This window comes from Doryrhamphus excisus, chromosome 11 (genome assembly GCF_030265055.1).
Source record: "Doryrhamphus excisus isolate RoL2022-K1 chromosome 11, RoL_Dexc_1.0, whole genome shotgun sequence".
Lineage (NCBI taxonomy): Eukaryota > Metazoa > Chordata > Actinopteri > Syngnathiformes > Syngnathidae > Doryrhamphus > Doryrhamphus excisus.
In genome coordinates this window covers 1,102,144-1,118,430 of record NC_080476.1, presented here as the reverse complement: position 1 = coordinate 1,118,430, position 16,287 = coordinate 1,102,144, and the positions used below count along the sequence as shown (strand labels likewise).

General features: G+C 43.8%; 1 protein-coding gene across 2 annotated transcripts in view; it reads right to left on the bottom strand.

Moving 5' to 3' along the window:
* The window catches only part of LOC131138492 (cytosolic carboxypeptidase 4), a 140,076-nt gene that overhangs the window by 98,011 nt on the left and 25,778 nt on the right, over positions 1 to 16,287 (bottom strand). The window contains exons 1-3 of one of the 2 annotated variants that reach the window (XM_058087449.1): positions 11,146 to 11,255; positions 3,503 to 3,596; positions 2,302 to 2,339 (exon numbers count right to left, since the gene is read on the bottom strand). In XM_058087449.1, the coding sequence (XP_057943432.1) occupies positions 2,302 to 2,339; positions 3,503 to 3,596; positions 11,146 to 11,239 (226 nt within the window). In that variant the 5' untranslated portion in view covers positions 11,240 to 11,255. Of the gene's footprint in view, positions 1 to 2,301; positions 2,340 to 3,502; positions 3,597 to 11,145; positions 11,256 to 16,287 lie in introns of those variants that run through there. The other variant, XM_058087448.1, reaches the window with a different exon arrangement.

The window sequence follows — 16,287 nt, the reverse complement described above, 5'->3', positions numbered from 1 at the left end:
AAGCCTACCCCCCACTCCCACCCCCAAGTGTTACTTTTACAGTGTGTTACGGTTACATTTCCTGTATTCCGGATATGACATTTTTTTTTACACATACAGAAGTGTAAGGTAATGTAACCCTATAGTGACATAATGGTGATTGTTTTTACAATATATATTATGGATATGACCGACAATTACACTGTATAATAACAAATTAAACACTTGTTCAAGACTCTCTTCCTTGTATTTTGCAAACATCAACTTGTTTGTATTGTTTCTTGAATTGGCTCATCCTTGTGCATTGTTTGATTTCCTTACTCAGCCCGTTCCGTAGATTAATTCCACATTTTGAAATGATGCGGTTTTTTAAAGTTGTTCTCACATATATACGTCTTTCAAGTTTAGATCATATTTCTCCTCTCTTGTAGATAAGTATTGTATAACATATTAAAGGGGACCTATTATGCAAATTTGTCGACCCTTTGTATTGAGTTGTGGACTCCCATAGATCAGCTACACACAACCAGCACAGAAAACAGAAAACACAGCCCGCCTTCGAGCACACCCACTTTGCTGTGATTGGTCACATGCCCTAACTACGAACAAACCCCACTTTCCTAATATTTTGGGTATAGAAGTTGATAATAAATGAATACAATTTTTGGAGAGCTAATAATTTAGCTATTTTCATTTCGTGACAGAATTTTCCAGTCTGAAATGATAAATTAACGATGTATGTCAGCAGTTCTACGATCTCATTGATTACCCTTTTTATAGTTTCCATTTCAATTCCAATATAATCAGTTTATGTTTTTGCTTTGCTTTTTTTCCCACATCAACTATTATGTCATTCATCCTTGTGCTCTGATTCATGTCATCGATTGTAATTTTGAGTTCCTCTTTTTCCTCATTGTCTTTTTTTGATGGTGGCTCTTGTTCACCACTTTCAAATCTTGGATCTCCTGTATTAGGGCGTCCGTGTTTAGTTCCCCCCTTCTGTTCCATCTTTTCTAGTTTCTCCCCCATATCTAGTAACTTCCGTACCTTCCTATCAATGAGTTCCAGCATCCGGTTTATGTAATCCAGCTTCATTAACATCAGATTTATGTCATCTTGTTGGCCAGATTTCAACTAGGGATAACAAGTATCTGTTACAGATAATGCATTTTTGCCAAGTATGAAGTATGAAATGCGTCCAGCTGCTATCATAATATATCACCATTGCTCTATGCTAACACGGTAAAATCTTTGACAAACAGCAGAGCAAGGGCAAGCCTACAGCTTAAAAACCGAGCACACCCATATAAGAAAGTCCGGTTAGAAAAAACTCTGTAAACCATGCTTTCAGAGCCGTTGCAACTTCTGTCAGCGCTAACTTCCAATTGCACAAACCTCATTATCTGAAACTTTGGCATAATTTAACACGATAATACAACATTCTAACAACATTTATAGGTCGGAAAAGTGGGAAAAGCACAATAGGTCCCCTTTAAGTACAGACATAACGTATGAGATTGAGATTAATTCAATTTTAGTAACATTTGAGGCAATCCTACTTTTATCTTCTTTATTAATTTGCTCATTGATTGTGTATTTGTTAGGATGTACAATTTTGGAATTGTTAGTTGTTGCTTAATAAACTGCAAGATTTTTATTTCATTCATTTTGTACCCCTTATCCTCACGCGGGTCGTGGGTGTGCTGGAGCCTATCCCAGCTGTCTTCGGGCGAGAGGCGGGGTACACCCTGGACTGGTGGCCAGCCAATCACAGGGCACATATAGACAAACAACCATTCACACTCACATTCATACCTATAGACAATTTGGAGTGGCCAATTAACCTAGCATGTTTTTGGAATGTGGGAGGAAACCGGAGTACCCGGAGAAAACCCACGCATGCACGGGGAGAACATGCAAACTCCACACAGAGGGTGGGATTGAACTCAGGTCTCCTAGTTGTGAGGTCTGCGTGCTAACCACTAGACCTCCGTGCAGCCCATGATTTTTATTTGTTCTTTATAATTGTATTATTACGTCAGTACTATCTGTCACAATATATGTCATAAAATCTGTCATGATTATAATTGTATTTGTCATAATTTTGTGTGTACCCCAGGAAGGAGAGCAGCAGCTTCTGCTTTAGCTAATGGGGAGCCCAATAAATAAACTGATAACCCAATAACATCACAAATACTGTATTTACTTTTGGGGAATAGGTAATGAAATTATATGGTAAACTGATGATTACTGATTGTTGTTTAATGATGACCATGTGTAAATGAATTTGAATGCAAACCATTGTCTGGAAAATAAACTTACTTGAGCAAAGCAGAGCAGCGAATGCATTAATGGACGCCCTGCAAAACACAAGAAGATTTAAGCAACCTCAAACACTGTCTCACACATCAGGCATACGGTTGTAGGTGATGGTGGTACAGTACTTCACAGTGCAGTAACTGGAGGCACAAAGAGGCTTTTGGGGACTCCAAACACTTAGCAGGGCAGTTTTTCCCAACTTTTATTGAGCCAGAGCACAGACTACTACAGACTATTTGTAAATATGCAAATATTCTTTATTTTTGTTAATTCAAAATGCATTGCATTTTATTTAATAGTGTGTCTTTCTTTTCTTCTGCAGTTGAGCTACAGTAACCAAGCAATTTCCCTTGTGGATCAATAAATTCTGTCTACGTCTAAGTCTAGGTCTAAGGCCTTGTCCACACATAGCAGTGGATTTTTAAAACTGCATATTTTCCCCTCTGCAGTCACCCCGTGGTTGTCACTTATTAGACCAGAAATATTGCAAGACAAGTTATATGTATTATTCTGGTCAATGGGTATCAGTAATCTTATAAGACATGCAGTGCCACAGGTAATGCGTCATAATTTGCATCCCAGTTTTATTCCTGGGGCTTTGTATGCTGTGCGGGATTAAACTCCCCCTTAAATTTCTTAGTAGAAACACGCTTAATGAAAACAGGACAGCACATCTGCGGCAACGTTGACATACTACTCCCAGCGCTTGATAGGGGATCTCTTTATGTGCTGTGCTAAGCTGGACTGTTTTAAATTGTGAATAAATTCCATTATTTGTTGGTAGAGTGTTACTATCTGTAGTACATTGTTGTGTGATGTTTTAGCAAGTTCTTTAGGACACCGAGTTGTGTTGCTCGCCTTAATAGCCTTCACAGGGAACATTTGAGCAACACAGTGTTAACTGCATTTAGCTGCAATCTCCGCAAATGGCGATACCGATACCAACACCAACCTAAAAAGCTGATATCGGTTGATACCGGGTGGGTGGAATAGCAAATAAAACAACTGTACTCATGTAAGAGTATTGTTACTTTACAATAATTTTATTCAAGAAAAATATCTGTGATGTTACACATATCAGTATCGGTTGATATCAGATTCGGAAATTCAGAGTTGGACAATATTGGTTATCTGCAAAAAGCCAATATCAGACATCAGTTAAATCAGTTAGTGTGAATGCGTTGAATGGCTTGGCAATACATACTTGATGGTTTGCAGATTCTTGGTGGTATAACGAGGCATAAGTTTGTAAATGACATCCTGGCCTTGGTTTGACCCAATAAGATTTGCCGTGGAAACTGTAACAAAGAAAGATAAATGCATATACAGGGTCAGGCAAAATGATCTGACATTTGTAGGTTAAATAAAAGGCAAATAAAGTAAAGAAAAAAAGTGTTATTGTAGCTTGTCGTAATGTGGTGTCCGAAGGCCGCAAAAAAGTCAGGAGGTAGACTTGCAGTTCACCCAGGATAGGCATATTTATTTAACATGATAAGATAACTTGGGGAAAAAAACCCAAATAAAAAAAATGAATTGGAAAAAAAGAATAATTTGACTTCCCAAAAACAGCAAGAAAAATGTATTCACTCACATCACTGAACCATCATACTGCAGCAACACCACTGCCGTACACTACACTACTCTACTCTACTCTACCTATAAAACACAGAGACTCACGGCGGCTCCCAGGTGACTCCCTTGGTAAGTATCCACAGGTAAGATGATCTCTGTACACCTGTTCCTAATGAATTCAGCTTGAATTAATACAGCACTATTATCAATTACATAAATCAACCAATCATGAATACAATAATACAAGGGACAAGTGATGAGTTCTAACTCATTCACTTTGTCACATAGATATAATGCGAAGATATAATGACAAGTTTCTAGGATTTGCAGAATGTGTGCATAAATTTGCGCACCCCAACAGACAATTACATCAATATATAGTCAATCCTGCTTTTGCAGAAATAAATGTCATGATCTGTGTGTTGTCGCCCTGCTGCCGTCTGCTGCGCTTTCTTTGCAGCGCATCCTGATCAACAGCAGGTGGGCCACTCCTGCACACACCTGAGTTCAATTATCCATCTACTACTTAAGCCCTGGTCATAGGTGCACTAATAGCCAGAGTGTCCCTCAAGCTTCCACAGTCTTCGTCTCCCGCCATGTGCATGCTCTCATTGTTCCTCTGCTTTCTGCCTTTTAAGTATATGGTTGTGAGTACCTACCCATCGCTTTTTGCCACTGTGTTTTCTGTTACTTCATATTTGCTCGCTGACCTTTTGTCAGCTGTGTTTTCGTTCCTGTACTTGTGTTTTGTCTTGAAGGTATTTGCTCATATTTTGGCTAGCTAACAATAAAGTTAAAATCAAGCACATAGTTTATGAAGATGTTTTAAATACGCGATGCAGCGTATAGCTTAAACACAAGGCAATTAAGCCCGGACGTCTGTAATAGATTTTGTTTGTATCGGGAATAAAGTCTTCCCATGTCCTCAATTCGACAGCCACATAGGAATCTTAAAGGGAGATTTCCTTCAGTCTGTTTGCCTTTTGCTGCAGTGTTTTTTGTTCCCCTGTTTGGGCTAGTGTTGTTTTTGCCTCACAACCTCTGTTTATTTGTACTTTTACCCTATGTGGACTCTTTTTGTTAAACACTTTTGTTATATTTCTACCTCCGCATCTTGGGTTCCAGACCAGTTCGTAGTTTTTGACAAAATGCTTCCTGTTGCTTCCAATGAGGTTCTTGTAAAAACAGAGCACAGACTAAAAACATCTCCATCAGTCAGGTTTGATGGTTTCTAAGCATGGACAGCCAGCCCGCTTTAAATCGCGACTCTTCCAGAATAGCTGAATAGTTGAACGATGCACAGTGACACCATCTGCCGCAAGATCATGTTGTAGGTCTTTGGAGGTGGTCTGTGGGTTCAATTTGATTGATTGTTCTCACCCTCCTTGGCCTCTGCTTATCTGAGATTTGTCTTGGCCTGCCACTCCGGGCTTTAACTAGGACTGTGCCTGTGGTTTTCCATTTTCTCACGATGTGAAGGCGTTGGATGAGGAAGGGGGGTGTGCAATGCATATGTGTCTTTGGATGCATGAGTGCGTGGCCTGCGACGTTTCCCCTGTTGGCTGGGCACTGCTCGTGTGGTGACCGCTGGCACAGACGAGCAGCTGTCCTCTTGTACATGTCCCTTCATGTGTTTTTTAACTTCCCTTTTTAGCAGTGTCAGGACAACATACGTTTTGTTGCTTTTATGTTCTGTTCTTTTTTATTTAACGAACGCTTGGAGTTGTCATATGCTTGCGTGATCACCATACCGTGGAAACTAGTGAGGCTAGTGCTAGCTAGCACTTGCCCCGAATACACCGGTCAATGGATTACACTAGGATCCTGTGGATTGCTGTGTTTCTGCTGCACATGGACCATTTTTTTCTGCAAAACAAATGGACATAGTCTTTCAGACACCCCACGGACTACATTCCAGGGATTCGCTTCTGCAGCTGCGGTTTCAAGCCGATCGAGTCGTTCTCACAGAGGAGATACCAGAAGAGATACTCCGTAAACACACGACTGGCCAGTATGACACACACCAAAAAAGAAGGCAACCAGGAGGGGGAAGAAAAAGTGAGGTGTTAGAGCCAGACTAAAGCAGCGGAATGTGAAACATCGAACCTTTCAGTTATTCTGGCTAACGTTCGGTCACTCCGCAACAAGACTGATGAACTACAAGCTAACATCAACCATATGTATGAATATCGGACAGCATCGATTTTAGCCTTTACAGAGACATGGCTAAATAAAGGAGACAGCAATGACGCCCTGCACATAGATGGGTTTGGCTCTCCTGTAAGGCTTGATCGAGACTTGCCCTGGGATTCCTACTGTTACCTTCAGCAAGGAAGAGGTTGTGAGAGCACTGAAGAAGACAAAGCTCAACACTGCCAGTGGACCTGACAACATCAGCGCACAGACCATCAAGCACTGTGCTGCGCAGCTGGGAGAGGTATTCCAGCAACTGTTCCAGACTTCCATGAACTGCAGCACTGTGACCCAGAAGTGGAAACATCAACAATCATCCCCATTCCCAAGAAGGGTTCCGTTAAGGTGCTGAATGACTTGAGGCCTGTAGCCTTGTGATGTCCCTGGTGATGAAAGCTATGGAGAGAGTCATTAAAAACTCCATCACAAAGTCTGTTGCCAGTCTTATGGACCCACTGCAGTTTGCATACAGGGCCAGCAGGGGAGTGGACAATGCCAAATTGTTCATATTGGAGGCCATCCATGCACATCTGGAGACCCCATTGCTCGGCTCCTGTTCGCGGACTCATCAGCATTCAATACCGTGCAGCCACACCTCCTTGCTCAAAAGTTAGTTACCCGCTTCAAACTGGATCATCAGCTCACCCCGTGGATTATGGATTTTTTAACTGACCGTTCACAAAGGGTGCTTGTTAACGGTTTATAGTCCGACACCCTTCATACCTTCACCGGCTCCCCCCAGGGCTGTGTTTTATCACCACTCCTCTTCATCCTCTATACTGACGACTGTAGGTCTAGCCAGCCGCATTGCCACCTTGTAAAGTTTGCTGATAACACAGTTTTAGTTTCTCTGCTTTCTGCACCAAATCTACACCATAGCACCGTTCTTCGGGACATTGTCACCTGGTGTGACGACGTTTGTCTGCAACTCAACCCAACCAAGACCAAAGAGGTGATTGACACATACAGCAGCAAGCAGAGACAACTTGCAGAGGCCATCACTACCACCATCGGGGGGAGGGAACCGGTGGAGGTAGTTGAGGAGTATAGGTATCTGGGCACTATATTTGATGGCCTTCTGAGGTTTTCATCCAACACAGAGGAGATCCTCAAGAAGTGCCATCAGAGGCAGTGCATGTTGAGGAAGCTGAGTTCCTTTGGAGTAAACAAAAAATTTGCTGACCCTCTACTATGCTTTTATTGAGAATATTTTGACCTTTTCATTCATTTCATGGTTTTATTCACTGCATCTACAGGACAAGACTCGCTTATTCAGTATTTCAAGATTTTGCACCAAAATCATTGGCCATCCTGTGAGAGCTCTTTCTCTACACTGCGATCAGCAAATAACCCGAACTGCACATGGGATCCTACAGGACCCCTCCCACGCGCTATGTACATTTTATTAATTTTATTCCATATGCTGCTCTCTGTGTCCTTTAGATTGCCCCTCGAGGATAAATAAAGTGTTTTTGTCAGGTGCCCAATCTTGGAGCTCAGTTCGCAGGGTGTGATTGCGATAGACAGCAGTTGCCATGGAGACGTCCATGGTGGGCCCAGAGAAGAAAAACAACAGGTGTCCGCGAAGAAATAATGGAGCGTCAGAGCATCCCACTGCAGCAATCTCTTGGGAGAAGTTTTCACAACACGACCTTGGTAGCCGTGGTGGGGACATCAAAATCCAGATTAAAAATTGTTTGGGCAGACACATTCCCTAATGTCCATTCTGGTCTCCCAATTTGCCAAACTGCCTATGCAAAGCCAAAATCTTCTCCAAGACGGCAACCTTGTTGTGAATGGCAGTCACAGTCAGTGTGACCAGCTTTGCCCGTCAGATCATTCACGACGGGCAGATGTGGGCCAACTCGATCTGTTGCCTTCATCATACAAATTCTGCGATACACCAGGAAAGTGCCCAACCCAATCAGCAACAGACCTGTTATCATGGTTTCTGAATCGCCAGACCTTCCACTTCCCCCAACTGTCCATCACATACCCGGCGCTGAACATACCGCCAGGGCAGACAGGTTTCCCCGGACCTTAGCTTCTCGTAGAGATCGTGCCAATTGAGTGGAGGGACCAGTTGATCAATTCCATGATTTTTGGAGAACAGTGCAGAGAGAGGCTCTTGAGAAAGCATAAGACGGGACTAAATGAGACATAAGAAGCAAGCAAAGCAGGGACGATAAGGGAGGAGAGGGGAAAGATGTGACCGCCTTTTGTTGAGAGCCAAAGCAAAATGTCTCAAGGCAAATTCACACATGGCATCATGTGTAGACACTATAGACTGCCTTGTCACTTTCAGTACTTGAGGCTATCTGGCTAGGTGCTAACATGGTAATTGTTCACATTTTAGCCAATATACTTAAATCAAAATGCACATACACACATGGCATGATGTATGGACAGTATGGGACTGCCTTGGCACTTTCGCCACTTAGTGTTGTCTTGCTAGATGACACCATGCTAACTGTTAATATTTATGAATTTTTGCTTTTTTACTCCTGTTTAAAGGCCTATATGTACATGGCATGATGTAGGAATGCTTTTGGTGCTAGCATGCTAACTGTTAGCATGTTAACATTTTAGCTGTATTCCTCACACCTAAAGGCTAATAAAGACATGGCATGGTGCAGGGATACTGTAGGACTGCCTTGACGCTATGGAGTGCCATCTCACTAGCTGCTAGTGTGCTAACAGTTAGCATGTTAGCCTTTTTGCATAATTCCTCATGTAATGTACGCACGGCATTCCGTGGGAATTTTGTAGTTATTTATTACAATTATTTCATATACTATATGAGCTGTGTGAAGTTGGTGATTCATGCAAACATGACAATAACCAACAATAAGGTGTCAGCCTTGCTGACTCTATTTTTCTCAAAAGCACCATGTTCATTAATACAAGCACTTTTAAAACTACTGGAAACAAGCACAAACAAAAAAACACCATCAGTGAATGATGCACGGCCATGCCCGCTGTCCTTTTAAAAACATGTATTTCATGAAACAAGTTTAAGATTGCAAGTCGCATACTGTATTGTGTCTTGAGAGGGATGTAATATTTTTGCCATATTTTAGTTATATTTTAGCCATACATGCAAAATGCCTGATGCCGCCTTTGTGTGACATCAAGCCTACCTAATGAGTGAATTTTTCTTGAAACACACCTTCAAAACATGAATACGGACGATGACGAAATGTAACGTAATGTAATTCATACTTGGATCTATTATCGTTACGCATTATCTGTAACGGATACTCTGGCTCATCCCCTTTATAATAGTGCTCTAATTGTGTTTATTTTGTGTAAGAAAGCGGTTGTTATCGAGTGTACATGCAGAGCATCTTACCGGCATGCATGAAAATTACAAGCTCACTGATGTCTGGAGTTACTAATAAAATTTACCCAAGTTTTTTAAAACTTGGGCACTCAATAAATGTGGACCTACATTACCACATACACACAGTCATACACATTATTTAGATACACTATTTTATGTGACAAGAAGATAAAAGGTATAGGGAACATTAGTTTACTTTAGTATCTACATATCTGCAGGCGAAATATCATTAAATTTAAGTTTAGCAGATTTTGTTTTTGGAGATCCCTGGTGTACAAGACACACACACACAAGTTGAAGTGTGCTTCGGCAAGCCTCTTGTGAAGATAACACAGTTTGCATGACGAAAGAAACACTTCATTTCTTTCTAATGCGAGCTGCTTCGGACTTTGGAACAGGGTTACGATGCATGCAAACAAATAAAAAGGCTTTTAAGCAAATTAATGGGATAGCATTTAGGTTGTTCCTGCAAAGACTCAGCATAATGTACCCCTATAATAACATAGGCTCAACAAGCGACTGCTTGCCTGAACACAGCAAAAGTTCCTCCTTCACTAAAACAGTGACGTTGTGTCTGAATGCTCCCAAATTCGCACTGAGGCAGTACACGTTTTTGCAGCCAGACAGCACGCACTTGGAAGTACCACGTCTTGGAACGTACACAAACACAATACAGACAGACATGCTGGCTGCAGGAGCGGTCGCTATGTGTGACTGGCCAATCACAGAGTACGAATAGTGAAAATATATATATATAAACCTTTTTTCTATATATTGGTCATATATTAGCATGGTAATGGTAATGACATGATGTATGTAGTTTAAAACATGGGTATGGTCTACAGCAGGGGTGCTCATTAAGTCGATCGCGAGCTACCGGTCGATCGCGGAGGTGGTACTGGTCGATTGCTGGTCGATCGCGGCGTGACATTAAAAAAATATCATCCCAGCATCAATGCCGTCACTTGATTGATATACAGGGCAGCCATTCAGATGACAACTGAATGTTGCCCTTCGGGCGACCAATCAAATCAAACAATGTCTCTAAGTGCAGCAGAACTTATGATGTCAGCCTATCATCCATCCCCGTTACTTGATTGACATACAGGACAACCAATCAGATGACAACTGAATTTTGACCTTTAGGTCACCGCTCATGCGTAAACAACGATGCAAAGTGCTAAGCTAGTCGGCGAATTGCGAGATTTTAAAGCCCTCGCTAAAGTTTATGGTCACTAAAATGAGTGAAGGAGCTGGACCAAGTAAAAAGGCAAAAACTGGACCAAGTAAAAAGGCAAAAAACATATCACTTCCATACGGATATGGAATATTATACGGATATTGTGATACGGATATTATCCATGACTCATAAACATTTGGAAGTGTGCTTGAGGCTGGCTATCAGCAGCTACTGTCCGGACTATGCATCCCTGGCTGGTTCAATTCAGTGCAAGTCATCAAAGTAAACTCAGGTAATTACAAAAAATGTTAATAGTTAATTATGTGTGTTTTGCAATATTGGCTCATTTGGTTATGTAAGGTACATCAACATACATTGTACGTACAAATAATCCTCAATACATTTGAAAATAAATAGATGTTTTGCATTTTTGTAGTGGGTAGATCATTTTGACTCGGTCATTTTAAAAGTAGCTCGCATGCTGAAAAAGTGTGAGCACCCCTGGTCTACAGTATGTATTCATAGTGATAATAAATATATTAGTTATATGTAAGCATACTCAGCACTGAGGACGACTCGATACACATCTCGATGCACTGCCAGCGATACGATACTTTAACGATACATAGAATTTTCTGGCGACACGATGCCATACGATATAATGCGGTAATCATTTAGTTCACATCAATGCAATCTGATATATGGTGCAATTTCTTGCGATATGATGCAATTCAACATGATGCAAATAAGCAAAGGGAAAAAATTGAATTCATTTGCCTTTGTTCCTTATAGGCATTTGGCAGTAAATACCACTAAAGTGCATTTTGTCTTTTTTTACTATGCACCACTTCTTGATCATTCTTTTTGTCATCTTAAAACAGCAACAACTTTTCAAAAACAACTTTCCTCACACTTTCACATGGGCTATGCAATTACAATAGCAGTGCTTCAGTGGTGGAGTAAAACAATTAGACAATAATTACTGCTGTAAAAAATACAGTACAGCAACAACAAAGTAAAAGTGACACTTTCAACAGTGCAATCAATGTTTGTTTATATTCCTGTCTGCTAAACATGCTGCTAATATGAATGCACTAGTAGCTAAGCTAATACAGTAGTGAGGAGCAGAAAGTGGAAAACAACTTATACCCTTTTAAAATTGTTTCCAAATTCAGGAGGAAGCCAACTATGCTGTTCTAATGTCACCTGCTGTGCTGAACACTCGTTCAGAGGGCCGGGGGGACACTTGTTGGGGACGGACAAATAGCTCCTGGACAACTTTGAAAGCAGTGGAAGATCCACTTGTTCTGACCTGATTTGCTTGGTTTTTCCCCGGTGTCTGACGAGAAACTAGACAGGGAGGCGGCGGTAGACTAGTCCGTGTTGTGGTGTCCCCTTTTGGGGGGATTTGTCGTGCTGCCGTTGTACGGCTTCTTAACGCGGCATTCTTTCAAATGACGTACGTTTTGTCGAGCTTTCCACCATTTTTTGAGAATCCGTAGTGTTTCCAAACATACCATTTAAACGTTGCGGGGGGGGGGGTTAAATATAGAAACTTCCTCGCTGCTGCTTGCGTGCGAACGTCCATGCTGTTTTACTCGTAGTTGTACGTATGTGCCTCACGGCTTCCGTCCGTATTCAATACAAAAGGCCAAATAATGATGATGCATTCATTGCACCTAGGGAACAGTATATGGGGTGAAATTGAACATTAATAAAACGGCGCTTGAATTGGATTTTACCGATACCCACAAATGCATCACAATGAATCTAGATTTCACCCGTCAATGGCAACCGTATCCAGTGAATGAGCCGATGCACTCGCATCATGCACATCGATGATTTTCCACACCCTTAAAGCATATGTGTATTATCCTGCAAGACTACATCTGTATGTTATATACGTACGTCATACAGGCATATCCTCTAGACCAGGGGTGCTCACACTTTTTCAGCATGCGAGCTACTTTTAAAATGACCGAGTCAAAATGATCTACCCACTACAAAAATGCAAAACATCTATTTATTTTCAAATGTATTGAGGATTATTTGTACGTACAATGTATGTTGATGTACCTTACATAACCAAATGAGCCAATATTGCAAAACACACATAATTAACTATTAACATTTTTTGTAATTACCTCCACATTTCCCTTCTTTGGTACTGCGATGGTAGAATGGCATATGAGGCAAACGCACTTCGAAAAAGACATTGTGAAAAAAAGTCCACCTCCCATTCCGTATGGAAGTGATATGTTTTTGCCTTTTTACTTGGTCCAGCTCCTTCACTCATTTTAGTGACCATAAACTTAAGCGAGGGCTTAAAATCTGACGCAATTCGCCGACTAGCTTAGAACTTTGCATCGCTGTTTACGCATGAGCGGTGACCTAAAGGTCAAAATTCAGTTGTCATCTGACTGGTTGTCCTGTATGTCAATCAAGTAACGGGGATGGATGATAGGCTGACATCGTAAGTTCTGCTGCACTTAGAGACGTTGTTTGATTTGATTGGTCGCCCGAAGGGCAACATTCAGTTGTCATCTGAATGGCTGCCCTGTATATCAATCAAGTGACGGCATTGATGCGAGGATGATATTTTTTTAATGTCACGCCGCGATCGACCAGTACCACCTCCGCGATCGACCGGTAGATCGCGATCGACTTAATGAGCACCCCTGCTATAGACTGTTTTATTTGAATGTAGTCATAGAGAGCCCAAATGGTAAAGAATGCAAGTCTCCCTTAGGTCAGCCATTCATAAGAGAGTGCTAATTGAAAGAGAAGGCGTCACAGTGATACGACTGCGTGAGAAGACCTTTACGAGTGGAATACATCGCACTCAGAGGACTCAGAGGACACTTTCCCACGAGAAAGCAGACAATTGGAGATGAAGACAGGATAAACTCCCAAGAGAAATCTGACCAAATGGAACCGAGCCAGGATGTTTTATCAAGAGAAGCAAGCCAGTAGTAGAGGTTCAAAGGGGACCCCTGTGTGCAGACGGCGCCTCTGGCCCTGGGCGGACTCCTTTCTGGCTGGTGGGGGTGCCTCTAGGCTAGATGGTGTGTGGTCCTCTGTGCCCTTCTGCCCTTGTGGGGTGTGGTCTCTTGCCGGTCTCAGGGGTTGGCTCTTGTCCGGCCTGCCAGCACCCTATTTCTGGTCAGGATTACCTCTCTGCAGCCCCTCGCTGTTCTCCCCGGGGGGGCTTGAGGGGCTGGGTCTTTGGGAGTTGGCTGATGTAGTCTTGTTTGTTTTTGTTGTCGCTGTTGTTCTTCTCTGTCTTTGTATTGTCCCCCTCTAGTCCCCACACTCCCCCCTCTGTTTTGTTTTTTCTTCCTTTCTATCTCCTTCTGTCCCGGTCTGGCTGCTCCAAATTTGCACAACAACGAAACATCAAATAAAGCCAAATAGTACTCAATATATAGGCAAGGTGTGGTCACGTTTCCCTGGCAGAGCAAATCTGTTTAGCATGTAAGTGTCATATCCTGGGGCCCTTGCTCTGTTCCCCAGTCTCCTCCCTGTCTTTTGTGTCTCCTCAGATCCTCGTTTCCTGGCTGGAGGCGGAGCTGCTGAACGCACCTGAAGCCAATCACCCCACTGGCACTTAAGCGGACTGCAGACAGCTGGCCAACGCCGGATTATTGTGCTACCTACGCTACGATACACATGCCGCTGCTCTTCCTAGTTACACCTGTTGTTTTGCGTTCAGCAGCGCTCGCCTTCAGCCAGCCTATCTTGTGTCTTTTTCCCATGGTGCTCTTTCCCGACACCATCGCCTTTTGTTTCTTCCTTTTGGGCCGAATAAAAGCCTTGAGACGCACTTACCTGACTCCTGTCTCCGTGTCCGGAACCAAGACTAACCCCCGACGTAACAGAATAATCCGGCCATAAGAATGGATCCCGGCGACACGGACCCGGTCAAAAAGTCCCTCCGTCTCCAAGCCATGCGCCTCTCCAAACAAGAGGAACTATTCGGCGCTCTCGGTGCCAGCGTGCAGAACTTGGCCGAGCAGCAAGATGCACGCATGGCCGCCCTCGAAGCTCAGCTCAACACGGTGCTCTCGGCTCTGCAGGTCCTCCCGGCTCTCGCCACACCTCCGGTGGCGGACGTCCCTCCGGACCCTTCCCCTCTGCCCATGGGGCCCAGCCCGGCCGCCGTTTGCCCCCAGCTCTCGAAACCGGAGACCGGACCAATTTTCCTCTGCTGTATGGAAGGCTTTCTGCAAGGCTTTGGGGGCGACCGCCAGCCTGTCCTCGGGCTACCATCCTCAGACAAATGGCCAGTCCGAGAGAGCGAACCAGGACCTGGAGGCGGCCATCCGCTGCGTATGCCACCAGCAGCCTGCCTCCTGGGCCATCAACTTACCCTGGATTGAGTATGCCCGCAACTCCCTGGTCAGCTCCGCCACAGGTCTCTCTCCGTTCCATGGGGCATATGGTTACCAGCCCCCAGCCTTCCCTTCTCTAGAGGCAGAGTCAGCTGTCCCCTCGGTGTCCGCCCACCTGCGCCGCGCCCGCCTGGCTTGGCGCAACACCCGGATGGCCCTGGCACGCACAGCGGAACGCAACCAGCGCCTGGCCAACCGCCACCGTGTGGCAGCTCCGGAGTACAAGCCGGGACAGAGGGTTTGGTTGTCCACTCGTGACCTGCCCCTCCACACCAGTTCCAAGAAGCTCCAGCCTAGGTTCATTGGCCCTTATCCCGTGGAACGGGTCATCAGCCCCACCTCGGTGTTGCTTAGCCTCCCGGACTCCCTGGGGATCCACCCCACGTTTCACGTCTCCCTCCTCAAACCCGTCAGAGTCAGCGACCTCAGCCCTCCAGATGTGCCTCCTCCTCCTCCCAGGGTTATCGACGGCCACCCCGCATTCTCGGTCAAGGCCATTTTGGACGTGAGAAGAAGGGGCAGGGGTTTCCAGTACCTGGTCGACTGGGAGGGGTACCGCCCCGAGGACCGTTCATGGGTCTCTCGGGCGCTCATTCTTGACCCGGACTTGCTTGCTAACTTTTACCGTCGTTTCCCCGAGAAGCCAGGTAGGCCGCCGGGTGGCGCCCGTCCTTAAGGGGGGGGTACTGTCATATCCTGGGGCCCTTGCTCTGTTCCCCAGTCTCCTCCCTGTCTTTTGTGTCTCCTCAGATCCTCGTTTCCTGGCTGGAGGCGGAGCTGCTGAACGCACCTGAAGCCTGAAGCCAATCACCCCACTGGCACTTAACAGTAAGGGCATTTAGATCTGTAATACTATCTGCCAAATGGCTGGACAGAAAAAAACGAATAAAGTAATCCCATATTGACCATTTTAAATAGTATTCTTAAAAGTGCTCAAAGTTCTTAAAATCAAATAAATGAAACCTCTTGTGGTACAGAATAAATTAAAACAATACACATCAATATGTTGACTTTTAACGATGAACAGAATCTAAAAATGAACAATGCTGCCAATCAGAGAACTTGGGGATGTAGGGGGTAAAAAACACACAAACTGGCCCGTCAACATGACATGGTCGAGCTCAGACAGTTACTGCCCCATGTGTCAGGGCGCCAAGCTGTGTTATAAAGGCAACAATGTGAGGGTGCGGCAAGAGCAGAAAAGTGTTGAACAGTTGGAATCTGTTGAGAAACTTGTATGATTTGATGCTTGAATGGTGTGAATTAGTTGAAAAATGAAGGAGGCGGCTCACTGGGAATACTGCAAATGA